General features: G+C 39.9%; 1 protein-coding gene across 1 annotated transcript; it reads right to left on the bottom strand.

Moving 5' to 3' along the window:
- Window positions 1-580: 580 nt before the first annotated feature.
- On the bottom strand, window positions 581-19,331 carry LOC110852112 (dynein beta chain, ciliary). The gene is made up of 48 exons (XM_035853951.1): window positions 19,142-19,331; window positions 18,457-18,720; window positions 18,219-18,388; window positions 17,509-17,732; window positions 17,266-17,431; window positions 16,939-17,200; window positions 16,541-16,717; window positions 16,034-16,182; window positions 15,779-15,968; window positions 15,523-15,654; window positions 15,148-15,430; window positions 14,888-15,099; window positions 14,442-14,783; window positions 14,228-14,357; window positions 13,942-14,162; window positions 13,738-13,849; window positions 13,497-13,654; window positions 13,339-13,413; window positions 13,125-13,248; window positions 12,853-13,031; window positions 12,641-12,773; window positions 12,452-12,562; window positions 12,330-12,377; window positions 12,147-12,264; window positions 11,526-11,905; window positions 11,368-11,444; window positions 10,996-11,301; window positions 10,562-10,711; window positions 10,222-10,485; window positions 9,639-9,800; window positions 8,826-9,087; window positions 8,672-8,743; window positions 7,798-8,184; window positions 7,000-7,513; window positions 6,817-6,910; window positions 6,577-6,741; window positions 6,269-6,341; window positions 6,090-6,152; window positions 4,388-5,972; window positions 3,954-4,107; window positions 3,726-3,872; window positions 2,913-3,194; window positions 2,695-2,852; window positions 2,095-2,338; window positions 1,645-1,887; window positions 1,375-1,557; window positions 971-1,293; window positions 581-875 (listed from the first exon to the last, which is right to left on the bottom strand). Exons 1-48 carry the CDS (start codon window positions 19,295-19,297, stop codon window positions 581-583), a joined length of 10,719 nt encoding a protein of 3,572 aa, XP_035709844.1. The 5' UTR covers window positions 19,298-19,331.
- Window positions 19,332-24,397: the final 5,066 nt, after the last annotated feature.

Below are 24,397 nucleotides of genomic sequence, written 5' to 3'. Positions count from 1 at the left end.
TATTGATCAGCAAAACTCAGAAGATCTAAGGAGATAATAAATGGAGAGCGATAATACGAGCCCAATCAACTCTTGTGATTCAGTTATGATTCGGACCCATCCTCCAGATCAGGTTGACTTTAGATAACCTATCTCCAATATGAGACCAATATATGACAAGCTACTTGGTTAGACGTTCTACTTTTCTGTAGCTTGTAGAACTACTTGCCCTACATATTTACAAGAGTCTACAGGCAACGACACAAGCTCAAAAGTATTGCGAAACATGGCAATAAAGTTATGCAAAATCCTCACTTTCTACGTGCGTATCTCTTCTCCCCTTGTGCAGCTATAATGTAAGAACTCCGGTGTTATTATGACGGAAAGTTTTCACTCATGACCACAATTCATCATTGGTGACAAGTCATTTATTCCTTCCAGGTTCTTAATAACGTATGCCAAAGTTTTGTAAAATTCGCTTTACAAGTATAAAATTTTTGATTGTCCATCATAGTATACGATTTGTGTCATTTGCATATTATTGTGTTATTTGATTTGTGAATACGATTATTTTGAGTTTGGCGAGTAAGATTTCCTTGGTTTACACTTGCAACAACAAAGCCACGCCACCCAGAACCCACCGTGACGCTTTTTCGCGACTTCTGAGATTAAAGGTCCAGACGTACGTGGGGCCCCTCATCCTGGTCTTGTACACGGGACACTCAAACATATTCCTCGAGTCGGCCTTATCTTGAGTTATCGATTTTAAGTAGACGACGGGCATTGATGGATACAATTCCTTAAGTTTCGACTCTGCAACAGACCCTGTGATGATATCCCAGCGAGCACCTTCCATAAAAAGTCCATGGACATTTGCACCTTCTCGAGGAGGAGCGCTGAAAAACAGTTGCAGAAATAGTTAGCGTTTTTCATCGAGAGTCTCGAATTTCCTGCGAAGTTTTCAAATTTTTCTAATAATCATTATTATTACGTGAATTCCTCCCTGATTTTCTTCGTAACTTCGCACTGAAGACACATTTTATCCAAGGGCAACTCCTGTTTTCTCGCGGTGCTTTGCATAATGGCCGTGAGAAAAGATTGCGGATTGAAAAATCCTCCCAGCCATACGGCCGCGGGAAGGTAAAAATCAATCGCCCAGGTTTCCAATTCACGCGCCCGCAGGATGAGATCTGCGTACCACGAACCCAGTCCGAAGGTTGAGGGGTACGCCTTTTTTGCCCAAGAGGCTGGTACCTGATCCAGAAATAACGAGTTGCCTAAATCTTCCATGTCCAAAGTTATTGTCAGTTCGCCCTGAAAATTATAAATGCAAATTTAGCTACACACATGAGTATATAGACTTTTTGTTAAACAAAGGCAACAATTAATTTCAACCTTCAATCCGAGATCTAATTCTTTCAAGGAGCGACGTAGCTCAATGATCAGTGTATTCATGCGCTCACATTCCTGCAACGCGACAATAACATAAGGTGTCTTCTCTTCAGCGCGACCGACAACTTCCGACATGACAAAAGGATCGGGACACTTGTCCAGAATGTCGTCCAGGATTTGCTTCGTCTAGTCACAAATATTCACATAAATAAATTAAATCATAATAAAAAACTTCGATGAGATGATATGCAAAATCCTTTGTTATAAAAGTACTTTCTCCTCTTTAGTGACTGACTGGCTCCCAGCCGCTCCCGCGTCGCGGGGCTGTAGCTCGAAAATAGTCTTAAACAATTTCTCCGAAGTTGCTGTGAGCACGCCGACCTCTGCGTTGGGATGAAGTCCGTACAAAATTGGGGATTCAGGCGGAAGTACGTCATCCATGTAAGAGTGGTAGCCTTGATAGTCCGTGCTGGGCGGGGCTGGGAAGCCGGGAGCGTAATTGATTTCTCCGTCAAGCTAAATAAAATGAAATATGATGCCTTCGGATTTTACACTCTTAAAAATAACGTTACCCTTTTGAAAAGTAAATGCACTCTGAATTCTATGTTAAGTAAACTATCCTAAATCCGGAGTGCAGTTTACTCTAGATGTAGTATGGTTTTCAAAAGGGTGACATTGTTTTTAAGAATGCACAAGTTAAATGATTGAAATTTGGCGCCGCACCAATTCCTGGACCATATACTCTTCCAAGTAGGTTCGACAAAGTTTTCTGTCCCAGTCGTCCGTTATGTGTCCGCCGTACATGATTTCGCCAAAAAGATAGCGTAAATCTTCCCATGGAACTTTTTGATTTGCCTCCAAGTAGTTGTACAGGACGTTAACGCTGATGGTCAAATCGCCCGTGTTAAAGGGGTAGATACGATTCCAACCTTGTGTCCCAAACTTTCTTCGCTCCGCGACCACGGCGCTATAGTGGAAATATACACTCTTAAAAATAATGTTACCCTTTCGAAAAGTAAATGCACTCAAGATTTTACAAGTAAACTACAAAATCCAGAATACTACAGGAAAGGAGCATAAGAATAACATGCTCCTTTCTTGTGGTGGTGAAATCACCAGTCGTGAAACGGAGTTTAACTGGTGGCCCGAAAAATGTGCAAACGACAAATTTATTCTGGTTTTAGTAGGGTTTACTCGATATAAAATTAAAACTGCATTTACTTTTCAAAGAGCTAATATTGTTTTTTAGAGTGCAGTATAATTTTTGGGAAAAAATGTATTAAATAAGGCGAATTTGGCTACAATTTTTGCAAAAAAACTTACTGGAAGTAGCACAAACTGAATAAAATGGCTTTGAACTCCAACTCCTTGGAGCAGGACTCAAGCTGATCTTGGGTGAAATTGTCTAACGCCTTGTGCAAATTTGCCAGCATTCCAGTCGGAGGTTCGTTAGTGATTTTGATGGATGATTCCAATATTCCCTGAAATCGATGATGGATACATAATTTCAATATTTAAAGGTGTCAAAGGTATGTACGAACCTGCGGAATAATGTGGGATTCTGCTGAGGATGCTGGTTCTGCGCTGAGAAAAACGCGATATTTTTTGTGGGAACGTTCCCAATTTTGTTCCAATTTTTTCTCAAGTGTTGCCAGCCATCGTGCTACGAGGTGAATGTTTTGTAAAATGACCCAGTGTCCTTTTTCGCCAGCGATTTCTAATGCATTTTCCGCCACGATTTCTTGGCCCTGGCCTAACGATACGTTATGAAAGTTGCCCTTGTCCATGGTGTATCCCAATTTTTTTCCTAACGCTTCAACGTCCTGTATTTAAAGGATGAGAGCAGGGTGATTAAAATAAACCCATTGATTAACGATTCGTCAACAAAATCGTCAAAATCTACACATTTTTAATCATTTCTCACCTCTCGGAATTTATTTTACAATTATATGGGCGACAAATTTGTAGTCAGTAAGTTTATTAATAGATTGGCAGCGTTTTTTTAATTACGGTAAGCTAGCTCCAATTTTGGAGACTTCTTACACTTTTGAGATCTACTGCTTCAAAAACTGTCAAATCTGGACTCCAGATTCTGGAGTTTATTTACGATACGACCCTCGAGTTCATCAATGCAATGCTAGTAGTAATGAGAGTGATGACGTCTAGGATCGCATCGTAAAAAAAACAGGAGTAGATATATATTTTAAATTTGCAACGACCTGCTCTACAAATTTGTCATCGAAAATTTAAATTAAGTTCTCAGAAGTTCGAGCAGTGATTAAAAATGGCTGATTTTGACGATTTTTGCTATCAGTCCTACGTTAAAAAGCCCTTTAAAAGCCGAATGAACAAACCTTCAGAGGATCTACGCCGGGCGAGAGAATAAAGAAGACGGGCGTTGTGTTTGAAGTTTCCTCGAACGATTTTGCAATATCGATCCGTCTCGACCTTACAAACTTGGGGCCAAGCGACTCTTCGATAAATACGGTCATGGCGTAGGTCTGAAAAATAATGGTCGTCACATTTTATGCCTAAATGTCGTCTGAAAATATGTATATGTACAGGCGGTAGATTTAAATTACCATTCGATCTGGTCGCAATGCTCGCATTATGCAAAGTCTTTGAACGCCCTGCTTGTTCTTCCAGTCCTGTGGGAGTTTCTCTTTCTCGGAATATTCAGATTCTACAACTTTCTTCCAACGTTTAGCAGATCCTTCGATATCGCGATCAAGGTTTCTGCGAATTCAAGACGCACATTATTGTCACTAAAATCTCAGAAAATAGCTCTGCATCAAAGAAGCTACATGCAACCACCAAGAGGTGAAAGCAGTGTATGATATTGCTTTTTCCCCTCCAAAATCTATTAAAATTGACACGTCTGACGTGTTTTCGTCATTTATGACATAAATATGTAGGCAATTTAACATTTAGTAACCTTTTTGAGACCTTTGAGTTTAAAATAGAAGTCATCATTGAGTTCAAGGTTAAATTTACTTATATCTGAAATTTAACTTACTTATACTCATCCAAACTCGCCAAGCTCTTAACCGCTCCCCAATTCGTATTATTGAGAAAGTCTAGAGGACTAACGACATTCGGCATGATAGGGAAGCGTAGCAGAAAATCCAAATCTTTCGAGTGAATCGCTCCCCTCTGAAGCTGAATGGCAAACGCCATTTGTGTCGTAAATATCAATTTGTCACACTCAAAGAGACCTCGCGCCGTGTACACCCAGACTGAATATGTAATCGAGTCGATCAAATTATCAATCCTCTTCGCCACGTCGCCCGCCTGTGGCGCTGTTTTGATCGCATTTTGAAAAACTGTGGAAAATGCTTTGAGCGAAAATTGGTAAATCTTGTTGATTTTGTTGAGGTCGTTGAGAATAAAGTAGAGGAGCGACGCCCTGCACGCCGCGGGACGGTAGAGTTCTCTCGCCGCGTCAATTTTACGCGACGTGATAACCGCTTCTTTTGCCTTGACTTCCACCTCCTGCGCCGTTCTCTTGGTCGTCTCCAAATTTTCTACGAGTGCTGTGTCGTCCAAAAAGTTGCCCTTGGCGGATTGGAGCCGAGTCAGCAAATCGTCTTCTAACTGTTTCAGCAAAATTTTAAACTCGTTCTGCTGTTTGGTCAGGTCGGACTTTTGCGCCTCGAGATCGGGCCGTTCGACTTTGACGACTTCGGCAAGTAGCTGATCCTCCAAGCCGTCTCGGGTGACGGTAAAGTTTATTAGGGTCGTTTGAGCCTGCATTTCCGGTTTGTAGTGCGGATTAGCCAGTTTGGTTTGAAGGATGAGCCTAAAGGCAGGATTATAATCGATCTCTCTGTCTCCCATTTTGATGGCGGTGCCTTTCTTGATAAGGTTTCTGGCGAGAAGTGGTTCCAAAACGGGGTCCACGTTTTCCATGATATTTTCTATGAGGATGGTGACCCCTTTGGTGATGGCGTCTTCGATTATGTCCAAGTAGCCTTTTTGCCCGAGACGGATGACCTTCAAATTTCCTGCTTTCATGCTTTTGATCCACTTGATGCCTTGCAGTTGAGGATCAATCATGAGCGGCCAGCGCTGCGAGTTCATTAAGATGGACGCATTTTCGGACGACATTCGATCGCTGGGGAGACCAAAGTTGTTCCATTGTGCGATCTCGGCGTCGTCGGTGAGGATGTTGAGCGGATCTACGGAGGCAGACATGGGAATGGGGGGTTCTAACTTGCGTAGGTAAGGAATCCACGTGTTGTCGAGTAAATCGACGCGATATTGCTTAGCAAAACAGCCAAGATAAGATACGAAAGCGGTGACTAGTAACATATCGCCGGGAATGGTGATTGTACTTGATCGGTAATTTTGCGCATTTTGAATCCAACGCGATTTTTCGGCAGCTAGTCCACCGACAAGACGGTTTGCCAGATCGATCGTTAAGGCCGTTCTGTCAGCTTCTGTTTGGCACTTCTGTTTTGCCGCGATGGCTACGTCGTACTCTGAGGTGAGAATGGTCAGTTTGTCTTCTAACTCGGTGATTCTGTGCTTCAGGTACTTAAGACGATCGAGGGCTTTGTTCAGGATGTCGGTCGCTTCTTGTAAAGCACGTCGTTTTGGGGCTATAAAAAAAATTCGGGGATGAAAAGTTATAGTGAGAGTCAACTATTTACATATGTATTATTTCACACGTGAGTTGATAAATTAATATTTATCAATAATTTACCGCTTTTACTTACCTACTTCTTGGAACACGTCGTTAAACAGAAGTACATTCACAACGTAAGAACAGAGACCAGCGGCTGCAAAAAAACAAACACGCAGCGTGTCTCAATATAAATATTTACTCAATCTTTGTAACTTCTAAGGATATTTTTTGTCAGAATAATAAAATTTGTCACTATTTTTAATAGTGTACCTGCAAATGATTTAGACTTAATATTTTCTGGGTCAAACCCAGCCACATCTGTGTACGGTTTCATTGCGTCGACCTAAAAAACGCATATATACAATAATATACATGGTGGTTCAAAAAGGGATTCACATGACGAAATTTATCCCGAAATATTTGGATAATTTTCAACTCTAACATAATCTAATAAGTGTCTTATATTAGCATTACGCTTTATGTAACTGTTTAAAAATTACTGGGAAAATTTCTCCATGTGGGTCCATTTTGAACCACTCTGCATGTATGTAGGTCGAGAAGAGTTAATTTTTTCATACCATGGTCATGGTTATCTTTTCCTTTTCTAAATTCATCAATCCATCCAAAAACTTGGCAATGTCTCCCATCATTCCCTGTTTAGCAGCTTTCCAACTTTTGTCCTTGGGAACTTTTCCCGTCCTGGTCCCTTCCCACAAGATATACACGGCAGATATGACATTGATCTGCATGAAGCAATAACCCATAAATTATCAATAATTTTTAATCATTCCTAAAAGCTTTATTATATTTCAACTTACAACGTCTGGAGGAGGAGCGGTGAAAGTCTTTAACTCTGTCAAGTTGGCTTTGTTCAGAGTATTCAAGGCAGCGTAGGCAGCTTGCAAAGCAGGTCTGCCATATCACATCGTAATAAGTAACCAACAATTCGAATGCACTAAATCTAATGATAACTGATGTGCAAAGTTATGTTTTACACTCACTCTGCTTTCTCCAATTCAATTCTGCACACCTCTTTAATTTTCGTGACTTCGGTTGCAGTGACAGCGACTTTTTTCTCCTCCTTTGCCGCATTTTCTTTCTCACTGGAAACCATTGCAGTTTCTGCGCCAACGACTTGAATTAAATGATCCGCTTTCTCATTCTTCTCTTTGAGGACGACTTCCTGCACGGCGAGGACTTTCTTCAACCCTTCGACCTGTTGAGCGCACGATTCCAACTTGGTCAACCCACTCTCGAGGCGCTCCGCTTTGGCGAAAGCTTCCCTATTTTTGGTCGTTACGAGCTTCCCGTACAGGTCGATTTGTTCGAGGAAAGATTTCGGAGTCGTGTAATTGTACCGTTTCTCGTTCGCCAGATATGTTTTAGACGTTTCGGTGACGGAGGAGTGAACGTACGCCATGAAGGAAGCGATCGGATTGTGCAGGTCGTGCGGAAGTACGTCAATGTCTTTCACAAATCTTTGTGAGACGGACATTAAGGCTTCTTCGGGCCAACCTAATGTGTAAATTGGAATTAAAAAGGTATGCTTTCAAAATTTCATGCTTCCAATTTTTTAAGAGTCAAAGCGTGGGTTCAATTTGTGGTGCAAACGCGTTTGCCGGGAAAGCGGGGGCGAAAACTGAGAAAAGAAGTTACATCGACACCTTGAAACTAGATATTTTGAAACTTTCCGGGAATTTTTGAGCATTTTGAAGGAAATTTTCGAACATTTTTTCTTCGAGTACGTTTTTTACGGGCCACAATAAGTGTTATGTACCACATGTAAATAAGTTACTCACCTTGAAACCAAATAATGGACGTGCAGTTCACAACCGCAGGGAACTTTCGTGACCTTGTTCGGAGTGTGCTGCCAACCGGTGAGAAACACAGGACGCACTTTAAAACCTTGCGGACTCGTTCGATGAAAAATTTCCAACAATTTTCTCTCGTATCTTCAAGTCCTACAGTTTTCACTTCTGTCCTCATGCTGGATATTACGTTTTCTACTTCATCGTCCGGCAAAAGGTCAGGGATTTCTCCGGAAGCCAACATGTCATTGATGACGACGAGGAATTCTTCTTCTGCAACTTGAGCATCCGTCATCAAAAACATGGTTCCCATGTTTTTCTGACCCGCTTTGATGTATAAGATGGCAAGGTCGTTTTTCAAATCTTGGACGCCATATCCTAGTCAGGTCAAAAACTCATTAGTCAGATCAGCGAATTTTGTGAAATCCCGTAATTTTTGGTCATTTTTTCACAGTAATCATTTCGCATAATTTGGTTTTTCATACTTATGAATTCTAATTAATTAAAACTTAAGAAGTGTAAAGGGTGGAGGTAAATAAAGCTTATATACATACATATTTATAACACGTTTTTGCCAGTTTACATCACTTATTTCGCAAACCTGGCAAATTAGTCTTGAGTTTTCGTTTGACACAAAAAGTTTATACAGTTTTTGTAAAAAATGTATAATAACTTTGCTGATAATATAAATTGCTATCTGGTACATTTTAAAGTATACACTGTTAAAAACAATGTTACCCTTTTGAAAAGCAAATGCGCTCGTAACTTGATAAAGAAGAAAATTTACTCTGGATTTAGTATAGACTACTTAATATATAAGGGCAACATCATTTTTAGGAGTGAGGACGTGGGTCGTAAATTGTACCTTTTCGTAGAGCAACCTGAAACACGTCCAACCCTGACAGGAAGGCTGCAAGTCGACTCAGACTTTGTTTTCCTAAAAAATAATGTGTTTTTCAATTATTAACATTTGAATAAAAATATAATATATAAATGTAAAAGGAGTTTTAATAGCCTACCGCTCCCCCCAACACCGACGAGCAGGGCATTTCCTCGCGGAGATTCAAGGATTCTGCTGATCTTACAAATATAGTTGACCGCATCGTCAAAGAGGACGAGGTTCATAATGGAGTTGAACTCGTTGTAAGACTTCAGCGCGTCTATAAGCAGTCGTTGCAGGAAATTGTAATCCTTGACCGGCATATATTTTGGATCTTCCATCCCTTGCGCGAAATGACAATAAATCAACGGTTTCTCAAGAACGCTCGTTTCTTCAAGATCCTATAGAAAAATAATTGACATTTAATCTGACACATAATTAATTCTATTCGTTGTATCTGTTCATTCTCCATGCAGAAAATATGTAAGCGTCACAATTTATTTTAAGAGTCGTCCATAAATTACATAACGCAAAAATCGCGATTTTCTAGACCCCCTCCCCTCTTTAACAAGTGTAACATAACCACGATATTATTGGAGCCTTAGACCCCCTCCCCTCACCCTTCTCGCGTTACGTAATTTATGGACGGCCGCTTATACTGTGGTTAACACATTAAAAACATTTTGCAATTATTACATTGGTAATAAATTACAACCTATCAATTATTTTCAGCAGACATATTACTACAAACACCGCCTGCAAGCTCGATAAAATGTGATCATGCAAAGAGAGAATAAAAAGCGGTGATTTTTTTCACTGGCTAGATAGCTACATACGCTTCAACAATTAGTATTTGCAGTAAAAATGGAAGAGTACAGCCGTATGTACATATGTACAATAAGTAGGTGTATTCCAAGGTGTACATTGTACACCTTAAAATAGGTTTCCTTACCTCAAACGACTTTTTGACATTATCATTGACCATTTTAGCAAACGTGGAGATATCCTTGTCGTCAACTAGTTTGTCCCCGTAGACCCGGCTCGCCTCGTGCAGCCAAAGACGTACCAAATCCAAGGGGTTCTGAAGGCAATCGATCGTACTGAAAAGAACACCCTGAAAAAAATAAGGACGAAACAGTCTGTTTATAATTTTATAAATAGGATTATATTTAGGAGAGGAAGTTAGTATAGACCTTTCCAGAAATTAAGGATTTATAATAATAATTATTTTGTAGCTACTATTTACGATTTCTAGTTTTTCATGTGCTAATTAATTGTTCTGAAATATTTTTTCCCTAATTAATGCCTAAAGTTTGCTATACTTTTAATTCTACCAGACTATATTTACAAACTTTTAAAAATTTGTTGTTACAAAAACCGGTTTGCGAAAGTTTGTCAAAATCGGAAAAATCGAAGCCCGGTTTTTCAAAATCTTCCGATTTCGGATACCCTAATCCAACAGAAAATCGTGCCCCTGAAATAGCATCTCTCGGAAAACGCAATATTACGAATGGATGAATATGTATGCACATTACTTGAAATATATTGCTCAGGTCTCTGAGGTTGAAGACATAATGGAATTTTATCGCCGTCGGCAAAAAGGTTGACGCTACTTTGCTATGCAGCGCAAGCGCTGCATTCACCACACTTCCACAAGTTCTGATGACGTGTAGTGGAAATTTATGATTTTGAGAGGCCAGGTGCTGTTGCAGAATGGTTTTGTAGATGAAATGTACTGCCTCCTGTCCTGGGAAGGATAATGAGAAGACAGCAAAATGTCTCTGCAATCTGGGGTTGATCTGTGACATGCATAAATCAAAACTCACCACACAAACAATTACATTTAGAATTTATAAATATTGTCAAACAACTTACCGTGAAACTACCCGCAGTGGGATTCATGCAACTGACGTATCCCACATTGTGAATATCCTTGAGGGAAAGTTTGATCCGATCGTACCAATGGCCGTAGTCCAGATGTTGCCGAATGAGCGTGTGGGGTTGTACCGTTCCATATGCATCAACCTTAAAAAAGATGCAAATTTAATATGTACAAAATTACGTAGGCACATATTACTAAAATTAGGGATATCCTGCATAATTTTTTTTTACATAACGCTGCCAAAAATTCATGACATTTATTCTGCAGAACTGTGTATACATAGTTATGCATAATTATGTATAGTTTTGCACAAATCGCACTGCATAAACTTTTTCTCCAGAAAATCAGGGCAAACTTTTGCAAGAAAGCCTTTCTCCTAGGGTTATTTTGACAAATATTTTAGCGAAAATTTGTTCTAGTTACTTACCATGGGCATATTCATGTCGTCAATGAAATATATAAGTTTTTTATTTCCCGGTGGACCATAATTTCTGCCCGCTTTCTTTTCCAAAGGTTTCTCCATGACGCGTTGAAGCATTTCGGATGTGGTGTAGAAATTGAAGGGAACATTTTGAATTGCATAGGAATCTGACAGAGCGGCAAGTTTGTCGTTAATGATGACAGTTTTTCCAGTGCCAGCCCCACCCACGAGCATCACCGGGTGACCACGAGCCATCAACATGTCAAGGAAATATTTGACACGAGTAGTTTCAGCGGTATGCACCAAAGCCGCCTACATATTTTCGTGGAGAAAGTTTTTACGTGGTATTAGTGTAAAAATATGTAAAGAAGTGTGTACCTGCAGGGGTAGTTCAGGATCCAACTCAAACCTTGGGACAAGATCGGTCCAAGGCAAAAACTTTTTTGTTTCCATATCTGTGAATATAAATTTATGTACTTATTGACAATAAGAACAGTCCATAAGTATTTGTCCAGTGTATGTAACTAGTAACTCACCAATGTAAAAGTCAAACACAGTTCCACCAGCTGGAAATTTGACGAATTTAAACTCATTTTGGAACCACTTGGAAAAGTCGACACGATGGTCCAACAATTGGTCTTGATAAGTTGCAGATCCGAACGCCCAGATTGTACAGAAGACAAAGTAAACTTCGTACCACTCTTTAGGACAATCGGTGGGGCACGTGTCTCCCGTGATGGTGCAGTCCAACAGATTGCAGAGCAGTTCAATATGCGTGATTTCAGAGATTGGTGTAATTTTCTTGAATCTGTTTTTGTTCATTTCGATAACCGTGGGAACATACTTATCAAACAAAATCGTCAAGTTGGCCTTTTCTGCGGAGCTGTCACGTTTCTCAATCCAACTAGCGACATATCTGCGGGTATACATAAGTGGGTTCCAGATTAAGCACATTATTTCTTTGGGTATACTTTGTTACAGATTATGAAGTCTTGTAAAATATTTATCAGTCATAGAAAATCGTTAAATCATTTTGTGAAATCTTTCTCCGCTTGCGTTACAGAATATTTTGCAACGTTGATTTGCAGATATCTTGTAACGAATACGAACTCATATTTACGACAGGAGGAATAGCTAGATTATGCAAATTTATTTACGGTTGCCAGCCTAAATCCTGAGGGTTGAGATACAAAATTCCAGCTCTTGATACGGTCGCAGGGGTTGCGACTCTCAAAGTCCAAATTTCGAACACAAGTCGCATCATTTTTGTCATTGCTAAAGATAAAGATTGAAGAGAGTGAAACTCAAATCTGTTATTATATAATGTTTAATGGACTTACCAATTCGTTCATTACTGGCCAGTGTGAGCACTTTATTGTCATCCATTACTAAAAAAAGCACATATGTACATATATCGTTTTTAATTAGCAAAGAGGACGGTTTAGAATAATTAACTAATTACCAGTGTTCAAACTCTCAATCCACATGGGGTCAATATCACCATCTAAGATGATCCATTTGGGTCCATCACCTGTAAGGTTGGCTTGATCTCGCATAATCACGGAAAAGATGCCTGGAGGTCATTATTGATGAATTATTTAGCATGGCCTTCATGAGGTATCAAAATATTGAAAAATGTATGAAAAAGTACCATCCTTCCATTCTCTCGTTGCGGGGTTAATGATGCCAAACAGCTCGTCATTCGTTACAGCTTTTGGATTCAGGTCGGAGTACATGGGACGATGCTTCATGATTTGATGTGCACGATAAAGTGTTTTCCACACCTACAAGGCCAAAATTTTAGTTTGTAATTGCACGACCTCTTTTTTGCCTTGGTAAATAAATGTCCTTCGTGGTACATACTTGACTTTTCCCTGTTCCTGCATTTCCAATGATAAACACTGAATGCCGCACATCAATCAACTCTTGGAGCTGTACCACTTTCAAAATGTAGTTATCTTCCGGTTGCAGTTTAAGTTGGAGCGTGGCCACTCGAATATTCTTCTCAAAGTCAAGATCTCTCTTGCGAGGAATGTCCAAAGCTACGAATACAAAATGTAATTAATAAAACATTGTGTCATTCATTCTGGTAAATTTCTCTAATAAATTGGTCATAAATGAATCAAGTCGATTACCAGGAAACAAATCCCCAATGAGACCCATGAAAACTGGAACGTCGTCCGTCACAATTTTCGGAACATTGAAATCTCGAAGTGCTCTCATCAACACTTGATCCTCTGGACGGTCAGGGTCACTTCTCTGTGGATTGGAAACATTACATAAATCATTGACACGACTGGCCCTCTTTACATAATTCTAAATAGCTGCTTTGTAGCACAAGCAACTAACCTTCAGCGATCCAGCAACGACCAGCACAGATTTGATGGCACGAAGCCCCCAATCGTAGTGATCTTGTTTGGATAGCTATAATTATTATTGTGTTTTTACTGTCCCAGTTAAACTAGTTATTATTAATTATTTATGGGGATAGTGTTGTTTTTGTTTACCAACTCTTTGCACAAAGTGTACAACGTAATAAACTTTCGAGCGAGCAGCCGAGCACTTTGGAAACCTTCAGCCACCAACATGATTTCAGAAATGAGTTCAAAGTCTGGAACGACCATGGCGCAAGGTCTGAACAAAGCTTTCAAATTCTCGGGAAGTTCTGTACCAGGCATAATTACATACACATTGAGCATGATCTCAAAATATGTCATTGTCAGTATTTGTAAACGGGCTGTGTTCAACCTGTGCGTCCTGCATAACCCGGATTCATGGTAATGAAAATTCCCACAGTAGGAATCAGGCGAATTTCTTCACCCATAAAATTGAATCGTGTCTTTTTGTCTCGAATGCCGTCCTGTTAACAAAGGTTGAGGAATCAGAATTTTAACAATTACAAAAACACATTTTTGACTATTTTCCACGTCAGCAGGAGGTTCAGTTCAATACCTGAATAGACTTGACTTGGACCGCAACCACAGATAACACTTCAACACTGATTCGATTAAACTCGTCAAAACAACCCCATGCCCCAGTTTGTGCCAATCCCTTGTAAATATTTCCAATTGACCGGTAATCCATCTGCTCGGAACAATTGAAGACGTACACCATCATCCCCAATGCTCGCCCGAGATCTTTTGTCGTCTCAGTTTTCCCAGTTCCAGCAGGACCTGTGTTACACAGATCAGGAGGTTGTGATAAAAGACACAACGTTAAACCCCACATGGAACGGTACCTGCAGGTGCTCCTCCCATAATTAAATGGAGAGATTGCGTCAATGTGATGTAACATCTATCCGTCAAGGGGGTGATGACGAGACGCGGTGTATTTCCAAGATATTCGTACCAATATTTGAACTGGGCGTCCTACAAGAATTGTGTATCCAATTGGTGATATTAAATGCAAATAATCTACTTCGAATAATACGTATTTGAACTTGATATGCTTACGCAAATATTTGCAAAGCAGTCACCCTCCAAATTATCCCAACGATGTCTCAATTGACTCTGCCAAGGAAATGCTTGAGCTGTTTCAATTTTCTGAGCGATTAATTTGAGTACAACGTCTCGTGAATGGACATCAATTGTGCAGATGGTCATAATCTTTTGACGTTCTTGAGATGTCAGTTGGCCGATCAAAAGCCCGATTAAGGTGTTTAGTTGGTTGACTTGTTTTCTGTGGTAGTCTTTCAGCGCGTTCTCGTAGCCTTCTTCAAGTTTGCCAAGAGCACTGTTGACCTCCGTCGTCCACCAAATTTGAGTTCCACAAAGTGCAGTTTGAGCAGGAAAGTCCTGATTAAAAAGTTATAAAATAAAATGCTAGACAAAGTCAGTTGGCCAACTATCTACTTTTACATAATTTAACGTGTACGCACAATGTACGCCTGCGTTCATACCTGAATCCAAGAGTCTCGAGGTTTCTCTTCATAGGTGGTCACAGCTTCAGAGAAACAGTTTCGAACGGTGGCTCTCATCGCCTCTTCCAAACGACAGAGCCACGTTTCCACAGCGCCCGTGCACTCGCACACAGCGTTAAAGGGGACGGCTTCTCCGTCCTTGGCTCGCATGCCGGTTGCAGTCGTCGACTTTTCTTCATCGTCCTTCTTCTCTTCCTCGCCATCCTCAAGTTGGGTTTTTGTCGGCTTTATCTTGGCACCCTCCAATTTTTTGAAATCTAATTTCGCCATCGCGTCAAATAGTTTGGCAAGATGTCGCGCAACTTGCTCGGGTTCGTTCCCGTTTGACAAAATGTCCAAAAGATCGACCGATGAGACAAAGTAGAATCGAGGAAACACCAATCTCTTGGTTTCCAAATAGTCTGCGAGTGCTTTCTCGCAAATGGCAAGGCCTTTCTGCAAAACTTCTAAATCTGGAAGCACTCCAGGTTGATTTGTGGCTTCCACAACGTTTTTCGTCTTGTAAAGTTTCTTAAGAGTATTCTAAAAATTAAAGACAAAATTAATTATTGACAAATAAATCATTCTCCTGTTTTGTCGTTGAAAAATACAATATTTTTATTATAAATATAAACCTTGAAATCTCTGTCGATTTTATCAAATCGTGCTGCATCCTCGGGAAGATTTTTACGAATATCCTCAGACACAATAAAAATAGATTCCAAATGTGACCAGGTACGCTGAACTTCTCCCAGCACAGCAAGAACCTATGTATTCATTTTATTTAAAACAACCAGATTAATTATCGTTGCTGCATATACACACATTAGTATTATTACGTTAGGTAATTGGACTACAGTATTATGTGTATTATGTAGATAATTGACGCACCTGATCTGCCATGAAGAGACGATTCTGCCAAAATTCTACTTCTTCGTGGAAAAATGCGATATATTTTGACATTGCAATATTCTGGAGTTGGACCTGGTTGTCTTCAAGAATTTCAATGAGTTCTTCGGACGCTTTGATAAGCTGAGTTCCCGTTCGAGAATGAAGTTCAAACTCGTACTCTTGAGCCGACCTGTGCAATATTTAATCTTATTAGTTTGGTCCTATTTAAAGTAAAACTCACAATGGTTTTGTTACCAAGTTCCGTCAAAGTCTTTGAGTGTTTTCTCCATTGAATTTTCCTTCACAGCTTTATCGACAATATTTTTGACTTCTTCTTCAAAGTTGTGGAGATTGAGGACCAGGAGATCGGCCAGCGTTGTAGATTCGTCCATAGAAAATTTGACCTAGAAAGCATTATTCATTACAGTATCTCCTCCGTCCCGTAATTAATATTGTTATTAAGAGAAAAGATATAACTTCTCTGCGTTTTTTTATATTATTATTAATATGACTACAATACTTTAAACTTTGACGGTCAAACAAATATATGGAGTTCACTACTTTAAAACTTACGATTAACATTTTGTATAAATGTGGCCAAATCTGACGAGTTGCATGAATCATACATCAATTCATAATTATTTCAATAACACCTTTCATTCTTTTATCAGAAATAGTTATCAGCTACTTATGCATGTGCACAATGTGATATATGTCGTTTCTCAAACACACCAAAATGACTAATAATGTATGAAGCCTTACCTTGGTCGCCTGCATAAGTTCTTCCCAATGGCGTTCTCGAATGGCTTGGTTTTGCAACTCTGCCACAGATTTGAGAGAGGAGATCATGTTTCTGATTACGCCCTCGAGCAGAGAAAATATCTCCCAAGCTTTCGCGTCCTTGTCCATGGCTTTCACTTCCTTTGCCATTCGCTTACACTACAAAAATCAGAAAATTTAACTGCTTTTATCATCAATGCTTATAAACAGTAGATTTATTTCTTGTAACGCTCATAATCTGCGTAATACACTATAAACTACAATTCTTTCGATTATATTTAATCCCACAAAACCTCAATTATTTATTCAGTTTTCATGGCATATCTGTAATTGTATTTTCTGTACATATCGGTATACATAGATCTATGGTATTTTCTAACCTCCAAGTCCATGTTCTCCACGTTAATGTTGAGCCATTTTGTGGTTTTCCATTCCTCGATCAATGAGGCGACAATGTAGGTGTAGTCCCAAATGTTCTTGGTAAGAATCACTTCCTTTTCGCATTGTCTCAAAGATTTTGGTTCTGGGACGTGCACCTCAAACAATTCTGCAGCCGAGCAAATATCTGCATACTCGGTATTGAGGGCAGCAATGTCAGTGTGAGAGTCGTCAAGTTCTTTGTATGGAAACTGAGACATTTTGCTAACAAAATTATAATTTATAAAGTTTCATTTCCTATATTTTTTAGGGGAATTTGGAAATCATACTCAAAGAACGCCAGAGCCTTGAAGACATCTCGATACGCGTGTTGTTTTACATCAAAGTCGGTAATTCGTTTCCGGATTGAAGAAACTTCTTGTGCTTGGAGGGGTGCGACTTGGTGTTTGATTTTAATAGCCAACTTTTTCAAGTTCATCCACTTTTGAGGTAATTCTGCACATGAGTTAAAATCAGTGCTAATTTGACAGTAATTTTTAAACCTTAAACGTTTAAACGTTAAAGTTTTGAACCTTCCAATTGGACGAAGACTGCTTCCGGTAGATCGTAATCGTACATTTTGAGGAGTTCGATGTACTTTTTGATGGGTTCAAACATCGTGTCTGTCGTGGCTTGTCGGTCCTTAACCTGTTGGAGCCAGGTCATCACAGAAATTAGTTTTCTGAGGTCGCCTTCACGCAGGGGTTGAGTGAGACCGCTTTCCGCCTCGGTGATAAACTGCTCGAGACCGGATAATCTGTGGGCATAAAATTTAGCATACTATTTAATAGGAAGAAAGGAGGATTCAATTCAAATACGTTAATTTGCAACATACAAAAACGCGAAATAAATAAATAAGTATTGGACAGTGCATTTCGCATTTTATAAGAAATTTTAACAAAGTTTTCATTACAACAATTTCCAGTGTTCCGGGTGCAAGTAACCACTTGCAAGAAATAACGGCAAGAAAGTGGTTTCTTGCAGCTATTTTGACCTGAATGAAATGCAGGGCACAAGAAACTACATGCTTCCCGTCTCTATAGTCCATAGGGCACGTCGCTAGATGGCGCATATTTCTGGCCTTTTCTTGCACCCTGCGTTTCTTGCTTCAGTACAAGAAATGTAGCAAGCCCGCAAGAAACGAGACACTTGCTTTGAAAATTGCGAAATTTTTCACATGCATAATTTAAAAAATTTATGCTTCCAAGTTTACTTAAAATTAATACATACAAAATCTGCTTACCCTCCGATAACACTGTCAATCATGTGCTGCTTGAACATTAAGCTCCATATTTTGCACTTGTTAAGGAGTGATTGCCTGAATGGGCGCATATCCAGTCGGAACCACTTATCAAAGATATGCTCCTTTGGGAGATTGTCAACTTCAATGTACAAGTTTTCAAACTTGTCAATCTAGTGGGAAGGAAATTGCGATTTAATTAAAACCGGCTTTAAATATTGCCCAGTTTTACTTCACTCACAACTTGTTTGAATTGTTCCAGAGTAGGGGCGACTAATTCTTGCAATTCTTCCTCGCCAGAGTTTTTGGCTTCCAGTTCCTCTGGTGTGAGTTGGTGACCATATTTGAGAAACTGGTTGAGATACTCGAGTCTATCGTCTTCCCAGAGATAAGTGTACGGCTCAAACTTCAAGGTGTATTCAAACGCTTGATTCATCACGGTTTGAACTCGTTGCTCAATGTCTGATCGCATGTCGGATATTTCTGGACATTTTTCAACGTCAGTCTACAAAAAGATCAGAGTTTCAAGTATCAGTTGTATTTATTATTAAGAAACTGGTGTTAAATCATTAGTGGCCGCCGGCCGGAAACAAACTATTACCAATCCGGTAAAAAATTATTACCAATCAATACCAGCGTGTGGAGTATACATACTCGTGTATGTGACTCTACCGGATTTTTACAGTGTGTATGTATATATTTAGCACGTAGGAAGTAAGAAATAAGATGAGAAAGTTATGACAAATAAATTGCTTGGCGTTAATAAGAATGCTAAATTAGAAATTGGAATGTCCGCAAGGGGTAGTGCTCAGTTTTTTTCATTGTACCACTAGTTTTAGTCAAATTGTGGGAAATATGCATGAAACTCTAGATTAAAGTTTAGAATTAACTTGTAGTAATTGTGTTAATGGTAAGTTGTAACTCACAAAGTAATCGGCGTCCTCACCAGGACGTATTCTTTTCACGAGTGTTCCCTGATGGCTGATGTCTGCTAGGATGTCTTCCACCAAGTTGAGAAAGCTGCTCGGATCGGAAAAGTCGAGAGCAGGGGTGAAGATGACTTTGTTCTCGTTCAACTCCATCGTTACTTCGAAAAGTGGGGAAGGAGTCAAGTTTCCGTCGGTGTGGTCAACGAGATAACCAAACCTGATATGGAAAAATTACATACATACACATACAACTTATTTGTTCGTCAAAAAGGTGAGAACTATTTATGAAACCCTGGATTTAATACTGAAAAAAAACTTGTGCAAACATACGAAACTGCAACCGTCTTGATAAGCCCATCCAACACGATGTTCTCCAAGAATTGGAGATAATTGTCCCAAGGTTGCTTTTGATCCGGGGTGTTTTCCGTCAAGAGGTTCTTATTGAGTTGTACTATTTCTGTAACCTTCACCGACATTTCCTCAATTTCTTTGTACTGCTTCACTTTTCTGGCATTTGCGTGTTCGTCCATGTTCAATAGGGCTTTACGGTTGCCATCTTTTCGTTCAAAGAGCGGGTGGCCCAACCAGGTTTGGACCAGCTTCTTGATAATATTCACGTTCTCTTGTGATTTTCCAAGTCTATCTTCAACGTCGTTGACGGGATCGTTTAAGGAATCAACGTATGACCAAATATCTGTATCAAGTGGAATATAATGCGATAAATTTCCGCGGTAGAAGCTTCCCATCAAAAGTCCCATAGTTTCCGAGGTCTATGGAGGCGTGATCTACTTACCAGTGTCAGACCACCTGATTTTGTAGCTACCAGTTTGAATTTTAGCATCAATTTCTTTCATTTTGGAGTGAAGCAGTTCGCGTTCCTGAGGGTTGGAACTGTTGAGTATTTTGTTGTACGAATAAGCAATCCGGTCCAGAAATAGCAAATTCTTCCTGAAAACCGTTCTTTCATCAACTAGCTTCTGGGCAAGGGGAGGGATGTCATTAAATCCGGCACACTCCATATACTTGACTTCCTTCATAGTGCTGTACAACTATGTAGCATGGGTAACAGTGATATATATATATATTAGTAGATATTAAAACGTACGAATTTACTACTGGTTAAGCAAATCTGAGAGGTTATCAGACAAATATTTAATGAGGCAATTTACACAGGCCTTGGTAAATGGCAACATTGTAAAATCCGTAAATTCTGTAAACTTACAAACTTTTGCAAATATTTTCAAGGAAAATTATCTTACAAATTTTTGTAAACTTACTCATTGTCAGATCAAGGGAGTCTTCTTATTTTACAAAAGGCACGCATTTTACAAGTTACCAATGACTGCGTGAATTGCCTTATTAAGTGCAAGTCCGTTGCGTATTGCATATGCAATTCGTTTTACGGGAAAATACGAAATAAGAAACGCTGAGGGTATATGGAAATAAGTAATTGAGTGGTGCAGGATTATGAAAAATGCATGCAAAATTACCTCGCTGCTGAAATTGACGATGAGTGATTTGTCCTCTGGATCTCGACTAAAAAGCATTTGCTTCATCCACCCTTCTCCCTTTCTTTCCACGCTCTTCGTCCAACTTTCAAAAGTCTCCTTCTGAAACTTGATGAACACTTCGTCCAGCTCTTCATACGAATTGTTCAACTTGCCAACAACTTCTTGATCCTCAATGTGCAGTTCAAGTGAGCGGAACTGTTCAATATTCTCGTCACAACGATCTCGCATTTCTCTAGCCCAATGAATCGAGGCGGAATAAGGGGGCAGGACTGGGTTGGCCAGGGGGCGCTGACTTATTTGAAAAGGCGTAATTGTTCGATCAAATTGATCCTGCATAAAACGGGAAAATATTTCAGATTACACAAATACTGGGGGATTTATGAAATTTTCGCTATCCAAAATGTCGGAACGAGTTCCTTACAATGGAACTCTCCCAGCGTATGCTTTCCGATTTTGACCAAATTGGTGTCAGTCTATCGCAAATTTAATTCAGATGAAATATTCAAAAGACACGATCTCCCAATGCGCAGGTTTGGCGGAAATATTTGCATCCGAAGAGGAGAAAAGGGCAGTAAATTTGGACAGTGTAAAAGCACCGTCCGTAAATTATGTCACACGAGAGGGGGAGGGGAGGTCCAAGGCTGCAATGATATCGTGCCTATGTGACACATGTTAAGGGGGGGGGTCTAGAAATTCCCTATTTTTTGCGAGACATAATTTATGGATGCCACCAAAATTTGTCAACTTTAGGACGCGTTTTTTCTTCTTTGGATGCCAATATCTTTGTCAAAACCTGAGTAAGTATTTGCAGATAGTGCCATTTGCGAATTTCATATTAATTTAAATTGTGATCGATAGACACTAATTTTGTAAAAATCGAACAGCATACACTCGGAGATTTCCATTGTTAGGTCTTGGTTTTTAATAAACACTGAGAATTTTGCACGGCTTCAACGGTAACGTGTTCTAAACTTTTCCATTTACGCGAAGTTTGAAATTTTTCTTGTGGAAATGCGAAGTTTGCGTGAATTAACGTGAAAGTTCCTTACACATAAGTATCATTTCTGCGTCTTTGTCTCCATTACCTTAATTTGTTCCAGATCTTTGTTAATCATGGCCACATATTGGGGATACTTGGGCTCAATATCTGCCTTGATGAGCGGCCTCTCCACCAGCGATCCTAGCGCAAGAATCAACTTGTAGACAGACTCTGGTGTGTGACAGTCGTCAAATGTGGGCGTGCAAATGGCCGAGAGTTGTTGGTCAATGTCGAGAACGTTCTCTTCAAACAGTTTTTCATCCGCGAGGAAGCTGTCGTCCTCCGGATCCGAACAATCGTACTGAATCCCACCAAACTTTTGGTAAAACTCCATGAATTTTGTATACACTTGATGAATCCGTGCACTGAGGAATTTGCCCTTGTTTCCACCTATGTCGATGCGCTCCAATTTGTAAAACTCGACAGACGTGTCGAAAAATACCTGGAAAATTAAAAAAAACATATACATAATTTTAATTTAACCGTTAAAGCTTAAGCCCTCAGGATTGACTTTTCATGTGAAAAATGACGTTTGCTTAAATTCCGCTCGCTTGACCTCGGCAGCTATTCGAAATAAAGTTGCGAGGAATGTTTCTGAGCTAGCAGTGTTCGCTTAATTTAAGCTCAAAGCTTGAGTTAAATCGAGGGTATTCCTTAACGCTCGGAATTCAAGCAAGAAGATGGAGCAATTCACTTTCAACTTAATAGCACCTGGTAATTAAAGCGGTCAATGCAAAATGGGGAAAAGTGGTACCTAGGGGTAAAAATAGGTAAATATTCGTGGAAGTGGTGTTTTCTGGCTGCTTACAAATTTCGCTGAAGTGAAAGATTTAGTAGAATTCAAGCAAGTTGTCATTTCACGTGAAAACTCGTCCTGAGTACTATGCTTTAAGTCAAAGGTTGAAAGAAAGTGATGATATAACTTACCAAAAGATTTTTCATCCTGTTGAAGAATTTGTCAAAACGTTTGAAAACTAAGTGGGGGAGAAAGTCCCAATTTTTGGCTTCTTCTTCCGCCCTAAAGTAGACAGGAAGTTCTCGTTTGTGGGCATCATACAAATCGCGAAAATGTTGGAGAGTATTCACAACAGCCGTACATTTGACGAGGCCTTCTTCCGGTTCCATCTGGAAAACAGCGCTGCCGCCCAAGTGGGATCGTGCCATTTCGATGAGCAGATTGCATATTTCTTGGAGGAGGACGATTATTCTCGCCGGGGAGCAGTAGTATTTGGAATGGCCCCAAATCAGACAGACGCAATGCACCATGGGTCCAAGGTGTTTCAGGACTTCATCGAAACTGGCGTTTTGCACGTTTTCCAAGTGTTTTCGGAGCGGCTTCAAGTGCACTAGGATGTCCTGCGCTTCTGCAAGTGCAGCCACCACGTTGCGGAACATTGACTTGAAGCAGGGCCAATAAGTGGAACCAGTCTGTTCTAAGATGTTGGCAATTTTCCTCACTTTTTCTTCATTGAGTTGGTCATAAATGCATTGCAGATCTTGGACACCTAAGAAAGAAGGAAAGGACTCTTCATTCAACTTGCACAACTGGAAGCTTGTCAACATATTACGAGTGACTTTATCCATTCATGAACTTTGACTTACGCTCCTCCCAAAACGATAATTCTACAAACGGTGTTGGGTTGTTTCCAGTTTCCAATGACTTAGAAGAATCTTGCTTCAGAACATCATTAATTTGCTGGCTCCATTTTATTACGAGGGTCTCCATGTTAGTTTTGAGCTGGAGATCGACATCACTTGGACCTCTGTACAAACGAAACGAGGATGAAATTTGTCATTCTGCCATTACTGCCCTGGACACCTCCAAAGTTCCCCTTTTTACGGCCACTTACACTTAGAGACGATTTTCATCCAAAATCCCCACCCCCTTTACTCACTCAGTTTTTCAAGTATTTAAAAACTTTTACGTTTAACCTCGCCCACACGGTCACCGAGGGGTAACAGGTCAAAATTACTTATCCCTTTGGATAGCGCTTTGAAAATACTATCGATTTGAGTCCTCACATGATATCATTCTAACTTAAGAAAATGGGAACAAGACCTGTAACCTGGCGCCTTGACCTGATGACCTACAGAGTCTATCTTCGAACTTGACCTGTCCCATGACGGAATGAACTTGCGTACAACGTTTCAAGTGTGTATGTCGTTTCGTTCACGCGTTATCGGACCAACGGACGGATCGACATAACAATCGTATAAAGGGAGAGATGTTTTTAATTTGTCATTGTTGCCAACGTGGTAACGACATGATGACCACTTTCTGGAGTAAACCCCCTCGGGACTTTGCTCATACCTCAAAGTTACAAATGAGTCCCCCCCCCTCCAGATTTTTTTTATTTTGATCATCAAGGCTTGTTACATTCATGATTTAAATTTTGAGAGGGAGCTCACCTACTTTTGTCACTAAACCACTAAATAAATTCTCAGACTAATGCACATTTGCGCCGTCTTGCATGGGATAACCTAAGGTGTTCTTTACACATGTACTTACCCAGTAGCAAGTTTGCGATCATTCTCATCAACTTGATCCAGATTGAGAGGCATTGGAAGCAAAGTTTTTCCCTTCAACTGGCCTTGAATTGTATACAGTACGCCACAAATCTCTTGCGTGTGGTGTTTCACATCAGCGATCACTGTGTCTGGCCATTTCTCTTGGTTAACTTCCGCTGTGATCAGAGGGCTTAT

Source organism: Folsomia candida, unplaced genomic scaffold (assembly GCF_002217175.1).
Source record: "Folsomia candida strain VU population unplaced genomic scaffold, ASM221717v1 Fcan01_Sc007, whole genome shotgun sequence".
Classification (NCBI taxonomy): domain Eukaryota; kingdom Metazoa; phylum Arthropoda; class Collembola; order Entomobryomorpha; family Isotomidae; genus Folsomia; species Folsomia candida.
The sequence above is the reverse complement of the archived record's forward strand: the minus strand, read 5'-3'. Positions and strand labels throughout refer to the sequence as shown.

Bases quoted from the DNA above. Each gene is read 5' to 3' on its own strand.
- LOC110852112 (XM_035853951.1), bottom strand. From the start codon at position 19,297: ATGGAGTTGAACGAGAACAAAGTCATCTTCACCCCTGCTCTCGACTTT. The intron at 14,163-14,227 runs GTACCGTTCCAT...TGTGTAACACAG, and splicing joins TATGGGAGGAGCACCTGCAG to GTCCTGCTGGAACTGGGAAA. The intron at 11,906-12,146 runs GTAAATAAATTT...GTATACCCGCAG, and splicing joins CAGGATTTAGGCTGGCAACC to ATATGTCGCTAGTTGGATTG.